At 35.4% G+C, this 9,285-nt stretch overlaps 1 protein-coding gene across 1 annotated transcript; it reads right to left on the bottom strand.

Annotated features, from left to right (window-relative positions):
- Window positions 1–1,081: 1,081 nt before the first annotated feature.
- On the bottom strand, window positions 1,082–2,444 carry LOC136824369 (ciliary microtubule-associated protein 2-like). The gene has a single exon (XM_067080523.1). The coding sequence runs from the start codon at window positions 2,350–2,352 to the stop codon at window positions 1,168–1,170; it is 1,185 nt and encodes a 394-aa protein (XP_066936624.1). The 5' UTR covers window positions 2,353–2,444; the 3' UTR covers window positions 1,082–1,167.
- Between the last annotated feature and the right edge of the window lie 6,841 nt (window positions 2,445–9,285).

The following is a 9,285-nucleotide window of genomic DNA, read 5'->3' as shown; positions in this document are numbered from 1 at the left end:
TTCTTTTTTTTTTAAACAGAGATTATGGTTTTGTAAAAGTTTTTGAACTTCGAAAGAAATATCAGAAATTTGAAAAAAAAAAGGAAAATTTTTAAAATTTTGCTATCAGAGAAAATATATATTAATCACAAAAGAGGAATTTTAGGATCAAATCAGGGATGATTTCGCTTCTTTTGTTTACATTTTTGATCTGCATTAATGCTTTGATTCTACCGGGTAAGTTTTACATGTTTCTTGGTATTAATTATTTTTGATTGTTTTATTACACAACCCTGTATCACGGATCCGGTGGGACCCGCACCCCATTGGAAAATTTATGCCAAAATTGAAAAAATCATTTTCAGTTGGAAAAATACTAATTTAGTCCCAATGGGAAATTGACTTTTTTTGTAAAAGATCCACCCCACTGTATTTTTTTAGCTTCCTCTCCGGGTAATCGCGGGTATCGCAGGTATCAGACCAATGGCCTCGTCCAAAATTTTGAAGATTCTGCGCTTGACCAAAATAATGGAAGTCGTATAAATCAACGCGTCAGCCCTGATGATTACCTACCATATATTCATCATTACTGTAAAAATCATCCCCTTTTTTCTACAGGTACCAAATACTGCGGCATAGGCGAAGACGAGGACATGTCTGAATTCGGGCGTTACGAACATACGGATTACTGTTGTCAACAACATGACCTTTGTCCCCTGTCAATCAAGAAGTTCGGGTGGCGTTTCGGTATTATGAATTGGCGCCCTTACACCCTCTCGTCTTGCGATTGCAACCAGAGATTTTTAAGATGTCTACAAGATGTTGATTCTCCGGTTTCTTCATTTGTGGAACGGATCTTTTTCAAAGTATTGAAAGTACCCTGTATCGTAAAACTTGAAGAGAGGAAAGGATATAAAGTGAAGAATTCGTTATTTGGGAAATAACTTGTTTGAAATTTTGTAAGACTGTGTGTATGATACTTCGTGGTAATTATAGAAAAGTTTTCTGGTGAAAATATAATTGACTTGGGGAGTTTTAATTTGAATTGGTCATTATCTAGGAATACAGAGGAGGAAAAGCTAAAAAGAAACTACAAATATAATTTTGAATATTTTAGAGATGAATATATTATTTAAAAAAAAAAATTAATTAAGAGATTTAAAATTATATGTTTGTTAGAAAAATAATTTATGCTACCAAGAATATTTTATCTTTTGATTGTACATCCTTAGCCCGTACGCGTTCCATCAAATACTTATCACGGCTAGCGTCCCAGCGTTTAGTGTTAGATTTAAAAGCACTTTCATTTCCATTTTTATGTTGTTTGGAATTCCACGTGGTCAAATGATAACGGCCCGGGCCGACCGTGTTACCACCTGAGAACAAGCGACTATCGTTACGCGCGGCCGATGAACCGAAGGGCGGGTGTTTTGAATTAGTCGTCGTCTTCTTTATCTGTTTATTCAAATCATATGTACCAGGCCCCGGTTCATCAAACTTGCGCGGCCATTGTGATAAGGTTTTACAGTAAATACGATCTGATGGCACATCCGGTGCGCGATTGACTTTCCCGAATTTGCCATGACGTTTTTTATGTTCACTGTTAAAATCATCAAGAAATGATTTCACTTCGTATTGGCCTGGCCCTAAATCAGCTCGATTAGGTGCTGCCAAATGACCAACAGCGATTGGTTTATTACGATCACCTGTGAACAGATCATATGGTCCACGTTTGCTTATGACGCGTTCGTTCAACTCATCGATAAAGCTTTTAGTATTGTACTGTCCGGGACATAAGGCGGATCCGACATCTGGTAATTGTCGTTTTCCAGATGCTCTTGAATCTAACATACCGATGGTGCTTGCTGATTTTAATTGTTTTTCCTCCATCAAAGCATGCGGTATACCGCCTTTTCCGTATGTTCCAGGGCCCGGTACATCCTTAGCAACGGTTCTAAAACGTTCGGCACGTGTTTGACAAATACCAAGTTTGCTGGCTGGTTTTTTAATTAAACCATCAAAAGCGTCAGGTAGGTCATAGGTTCCAGGACCAAGTTGACATTTTTGTAATTGTTTTTTTTCCCATTCTTCCCTATAAAGTAAGTGAGGAATTTTAGCCTCTTGGCTGGTTTCATAAGCACGCCTCCAGCCTGTGTCCGCTGATGAAGATACATCATTCTTTTTATCAAAGCATCCGTTATCAATATTGTAGGTTCCGGGACCCAATTTCCGACTCATCGGCGACATAGATTTTTTATCGTAACATACTTGAGTTAACGTGCCAGGTGGTCTTCTTTTGGGATGTATACCAGCGACTTCAAAACGTTGTTTTTGCGTACCAAAAGGAGCACCATCGTATTTTTTGCTGTCCATGATAGATAATCTGCTTCTGTTTTTATTATGTTTTTCTTTTAAGTACGATTTAAATATTTGTTTTGAATAATCTAAAGAAAAAAATTTATATTTGACGTCAATTTCAATCTTGAGAAGAGAGAAAGATGATTCAAAATATGACGCTGGAATTGTTTGAAAAAATGGCGCGGAATTAATCAAAATAACATGCACACTTATTCATCTTAGTTTTACAAAAAAAAAAACCCTCAAAAACTGTAAATTAAAACTTCTACTGTAAGACTGTAAAGATGAATTAATCAAAACAATTATTTCGGCCAAGTTTAAGAAAATCTCCCCGGTCCCGGTGTTAAATAGAGGACATTTTACACGCTTTTTTTAAGGCTTCGATGGCCAAAATTTTAAAACCAAGTTAAGAATATTTTAAGATTTGAGGACTCAAAAACACCCGATTTCTTAAGAAAATGGAAGAAAATGCTCAAAAAAGAACACGTTAAGAACATTTTTAGGCTCAGCGGACTCTAATACACCTTATTTCTTAGAAAAATGGAAAAGAAACTCAGAAAGTGGCGAGACTAAGAACATGTTAGTAACAACTTCAAAAGTTAAGAACATCATAAAGTTTCAAAATTTTTGGATGTTTTTATAAACAAACGTCTATATCATTGAACTCAGACACCCACTTGAAAACACCATAATTTTCAAGTTCTATCAGGTTCTATCAATACTGTATTTCATAGATGTTTAGAAAATTTAAGGGGGGGGGGGGTTTAGGGGTTCGAAATTTGGTCAAAATTGGTCAAATTTGTCCCAATAAGGGTCGAAAAATTCACAAATCTTTTTGTCAATTTTGTCAACAAAGGTCATAAGCCAAAATTAGTGAAAAAGGGAAAGCTCAAGGTTTTTAAGGAAGCGGATTGCTGAAAAGATAAAGAAAATAATCAGACCAAGATTATCGCCCAAGGTTTTCTCTTTAAAACATATACAATCTCTTCTCTATGAATAAAACACAGGCAAAATAATCCTAATACTTCATCATCCTAGTCTTATGAAAAAATCTCTCAAATACTGTCAAATAAAACTTCTACTGTGTAAAGATGAAGAAAAGAAATTGTTCATTTTATTCCTCACACCAAATCTTTTTTAATACTAAAACACACAAAATAAGATAATTCTAACAGCACATCAAAAACATATATTGAAAACGCGATTTATCAACAAACCGACACCTCATATAAAAAAAGGAGCCATATTTATCAAAGAATAACAAACCATCGCCATAGAAACCCCCGATTAGCGACTGCTGGGTAATCAGAGAATGTTATAATTTCAATAACAGAACATAATATTTTTTATTGTTCGCTATGAGATTTTTATGTAATTAGCTTAGCAGAGTATTGATTAGATGGGGATCATTGACATTCTTACCCTGAAAATAAAAACGGATTCCACTGATAAAATATGTGCCGTGAACACTTTCAGCAAAATCTTTGTCGATACCGTGTTATACCTGAAACTATGGATCCTCTCTCCCCAAGATAAAAGTTGAAATTTCGCTTACACTTCATTTCCTTCATTACGCATTCACGCGCAAATTTCACTCCAGTTTTCACGCGAACCGGATTTTCAGAAAATCTGGAAATCTTAATCGGGAAATAATTCGGAAAGAATCGGTAAAAAGCATTTGAAATTCGGGGACATTTGCAAGGGAAATTCACGTAATCCACACAAAAAAAGCACATATTCAAACATTCACGCAATCTAAAATTGGATTTTCACGTTTACGCAAGTTTTTTCAATTCACGCATTCACGCAACCAAAAAACCCCATTCACGCAAACCGCTGTGTGGGGGCATTAGATTTCACAATCACTTAAGGGAGCTCTCGTAACACCATAACGCGCAAATTTGTTTGATTTTAACTCCGTTCTTCAAGGATTCTTCACTGAAAACAAGCCCAAACATAGACTACACGTTTTTTTTTATAAGGAACCTTAACTTTGCTCTGAGCCTGGAGTTCCTTATTTTTACAGAGAATTTCAGTCTCAAAGTTCCTTATCGAGTTCCTTACTACATAGGAAATTTTGAACTTTTTGCCCCTTGAAAGATCAAAATTTGGTCAAATTAGTCCCAATAAGGTACATTATTTTCAAATCCACTTATGCTCAGCCTGAGCAGTTCCTTAACAATTCCTTATTTTTTGAACCATTTTCAGCCTCGAGTTCCTTATAAACGTGTTCCTTATAAAAAAACGTGTTTGCTATAGTCTAAGACAATTCACTATCTAAGAAATAAGCCCAAAGCCGAAGAAAATTCACAAACGGGTTTTTTTGCCGAAAAGAGTTTACAGTCGGTAGACTTTGCCAGTCTTTCTTCGAAGCTCTCCCGCCGATTTTTTTTTCCGTATACCGCCATAACGCCATACCACCATATTTCCCCGCCTTTCCTATCACTGTAACGGACGATAACATCGTCTAGCCCAAACAACATATCATTAACATCATCACTTATATTCTCGCCCATTCACACCAATACCATGACCATGCCATGTTACCAAAATATTTAACTCAGATTAAAGCAACACCAAGCTGACACACAGCGTTGATTCAACGTTTATCTAATGTTCATAACGTCCATATAACGTTAGATGAACGTTGAAACAACGTTGTGTGCCAGCTTGGCACACTCATTGATAAATAATAATGAAACGCTCATAACTGCTGCTCATCCACTATTTGTATCATGAGTTTGTCGCACTACAGTATGGATGTTATATAGACTTTTGTTATTTAGCATAGAACTGTCAATAATTTGAAAGTTTGGACACATTTATTGTTAAGAAAGTCCTGAAAGAAAATCTAACAGGCAAAACACAGTACAGTGAAAATGTCAACTAAGAAAAATTATTTAAAACTTACATTAGACTGGCACTGACATATGTATACTTTATGATAAATCTCTTAAAATCAGATACAGTTTCAAAAGTGTTAAATTTCATGTGGCTTCTATTACTGCAACTTTTAAGTGAGGTTTTTATGCGTTATCCCATTTCTAATGATATAGCTGTCTGACCCTTTGCACTGTTGGTGAAATTAAAATCAAGCATCTAAGGAGAATAGTCAACTCTAAAAACCAAGTAAAAGCTTGGAAAAAAGATCAAACATTTTAACTGAGGAAGTCGTGGAAAAAAATCAAATTTTTTAGGGAAGACAGTTTTTTTTCAGGTAGCCTTTGTCTGGGAAACAGATGTTTGGAAAAGGTCCTCGCTGGATGCTTTTGCAAGAATCTGGTTACGTGCCGTCGTAATATCGAAAATTGATGAAACCCCTATTTTATAGAATGACTAAAGACTAAACAGCCTAATATTTCATCACCACAGGAAAATCCTCATTGTTGGGCCGTTCCACTTTATATCTATACAGAGGGTGGACAAAACTTTTCAGGGGGTAATCCAAGAAGAGCTTCCAGGGGCTCTAAGGAAAGTTTTTCTATTTTTCCAGGGGATGAAAAATTATTTCAAAACTTCCAGGGGGTAAAACACTGGTTTTAGTTCGTCCACCCACACACTTTAAGGTATAAAAAAGAATTTTGCCATGACTTTTGGCAAGCGAGTTAAAATTTCTTGAATGTTTAAAAAGATTTTGATCAGAGATTTCCCTCAGTCACTGAGGCAGACGCGTAACTAGGAGATTAAAATCATGTAATGCAGGGCAAAAAGGTTGAAGGATACACGTAAAATCTAAAATCTTACCATTAAAATTGACAATACACCGGAAAATACCGGAAATACCTCTGATATTTTATAACTCTTTTTGAAGAAGATTTTGGAAACTCTCGTGTTTGGGCTTCAAATAATGTTTCCAATTAACCACAAGAACGACCCTGTCGATATTCCGGTGCATCTATCGAGAATAAGAAAACTTTTTACCACCGGACAATCCTAAACACTGGGCGCGAACCAGTATGTATATCTAGTGTAAAAATTTCCTTTGACACAATTGTACAGTGCCAAGAATTCCTGTAATGTAACACCGGCAAACACGGGACAGTTGTGTCCGGCGTAATTCAATAATACTTTTCGGAATCTGAAAAAAAAAAAACACCGGAAATTCCGGGACGTCGACAGGGTCGTCCAACAGAATGAGAGACAATTTTAAAATATTTTTGCAATCAGAATACTCCTTGGTATTGTCTATCATTGGTGAAAATTTTATGAAGTTTAATTAACTAGTTCTTGAGATATTCATTTTGTTTTGCTTTATGACGTCATCACAATAATGGCCGGAAAAAATAGGTTTTTAGCCAAAATCTCAAAATAGGCAAAAATTTAAGTAACATCGATTTTCATTTTTACATCGAAATACCCTTCTTTGGATGTATGAGGAATGGAAACTGTTTCCGAAAAATTACCTGAGAAGGGTCAATTTATGTAGACCTCTAAGATTAAGAATAATGTTGATCATTTTGTTAAGAGGCTGTGATTTTTTTTCGGAAAGTAATTTGAAATTCTAAGCAGTACTCTTGAAAAAGGATATTTTACATTTGACAACCGAATCGGAGAAGATCAAAATAAGAAAAGTGTCAATTATCTAATGCGTAATGTCGGTTTACAGAACTCTCTTTTCAAGAGAGACGGTTAATAACACTCAATTATTTGGAGATTTTTTTAAATTCTGATGGTGTCAGCAAAAAAACGCTGTCGTCAGGATTCAGGTGGTCTTCGGGCTTGTCACGGTCAATTTTATTATGTATGCATGGGCCATGTTTCATTTTTCAAGAAATGCAGAATAATTATGCTAAACCATCTGATTATTGGGCATGGTGATCCCGTACGAGACATTATATTACAGATCTGTAAGCTCTAGTTTAGACCGTCCACTTTTTGCCCTGACTATTCTAATTGCGAATTAAAGTTGGCATAAAGTGGGCTGTCTAAAGTCAATGCATTGCCCTCTTTTGACGTCAATGTCTTCTTTCAAACTTTTTCAAAAAAAGATTTTCACTACCAAATTTTGTGCCCTCTTTCTGTCTACTCTAACAATTAGAATACCTTATCGGCCAAAACTTAGTCGGCCCTAAAGTGACTAAATTTTGGCTTGGTGACTAAAATTAGGGCCGACTAAAAATTTGGGCCGACTAAAATTTGAGCCGACTCAAAATTTAGAAATGGCCAAAACTTAGTAATTAGTCGGCCCTTAGTAACTAAATTTTGACGAGGTGACTAAAATTAGGGCCGACTAATAATAAAGGCCGGCTAAAATTAAGGCCGACTAAGTTTTGGCCGATATGGTATACAGGATAGAAAGTCGGCCGTCTACTTGAGCTTATGATGTCTCTGTATAGATGACGAGAGAATGATTTCGGAATTTCATTGATAATTTGTGCAGATCAAATTAAAAAACTTTCGTTTTTAACTCTCTGGAAGAAAAATAACCAACTAAGGTAAAATAGTATGTACAAACTCAAAACATAAAATATAATTGTGAGACAATACACGCTGTTTTTATAAAAATTCACTTTATAAGAATGTCCACGATGAAAATGGATTTACACCATTCTTATAAAAAAAGGCGTGCAAGGACATGTTTTTTTTGACTGTACCAAAATGCCGATTTTCAACCAACCCGGTTCAAATCGACACTAACAGAGACAGCTAAACCCTTTCTTATCGTTATTCAAAAATAAAAAAATAGATTAGTAGCTTTGTCCGATCTTAATAGCTTTTATGGAACTTAAGACATTGCTTGTTGAATCCGAAGTATTTCAGGATGAAAAAAATCATAGTCTATTTCGGATTTATAAAGTCGGCTCTATATTTGGCCTTTGTCGTGTCCAATTTATATACGAAACTTATATCAGGATGTAGCTAAAGGATTGAATTTTCACATCGACCTCTTTTTTTTGGAAAAAACCGGAGGAAATGGGATCAAATTGATCATTTTTGAAATCTAGGTGCTAATTCTAATCGTATATATTTTCCTGACAAGTCTATCTATCGGGGAGGTGATTTGAGATTTTTATTTAGTTGATAAGAAAGGAACAAACTAAAGAAAACAGGAATTGTTAAAATGAGTGAAAAATTATTAAAAAAGTTGTGATGATTGTTTTGATCATAACTCACCCCGAAAATTACTCCTCAGGCTATTTTATAATTTTAGGCTACCCCAGGCATGCATAGAAACCTCCTCAGGACCGAATAATGAATCATGGAGTGAGATATGATCCAAAACACTCCATGATTATTTAATCCTGAAATACTCCGAATTTTGAAATTTCAAATAGCTCATTTTAGCCCTTCCCAAATCTCAATACATATCAAAATTTTGGGAATATTCATCATGCGAATGACGAAATAATTAAAATAAAGTGATTTTCACGATTTTCGAAAACCTGATTTTGGTACAGTCAAAAAAAAACATGTCCGTAACAACGTTAGAAATTCGATACTTCTTTTGAATTAAAAGACTTGATGCGGGTTAGCTTAGGATAGCTAAAATCAAGTCCGATGGAAAACTTACGGAATTCGAGAATAATCAACCGCTATTTCTCGGACATTCAGATAGACGGCTTTCGTGATACGTCATTTGTTTACTCACGTGAATTACCACCCGATTTTTTGGAGGCAAAAAGACCAAAACATTAGCTGGAGGCAAGCAGATTTGTTTGTTTTGACGAAGTCTCTGGTAGGACTTTAAAAAGAAATTTTAGTATGTTTTCTCAGAGGTATATAGGCTTACCATATAAACTATCACATACATACATAGTCTGAATCGCAGACCTCTACAAAACCCCAGGTAGTATAGGTCTGCTTAATGATCTACCAACCGCTTTCCGATTCGTTTTTTTTTAATTCGATGTATTTTACAGAATCTTGGCGAGTTAAATAAATAGATTGACATTGATGTGCGCGCAAAAACGATCGTTTCGAACGTTTTCAATAGAATGTTTACATTCG

This window comes from Clytia hemisphaerica, unplaced genomic scaffold, assembly GCF_902728285.1.
Source record: "Clytia hemisphaerica strain Z4C2 unplaced genomic scaffold, Clytia hemisphaerica genome assembly, whole genome shotgun sequence".
NCBI lineage: Eukaryota > Metazoa > Cnidaria > Hydrozoa > Leptothecata > Clytiidae > Clytia > Clytia hemisphaerica.
Note: the sequence above shows the minus strand (reverse complement) of the source record. Positions and strands in the feature narration are given on the sequence as shown.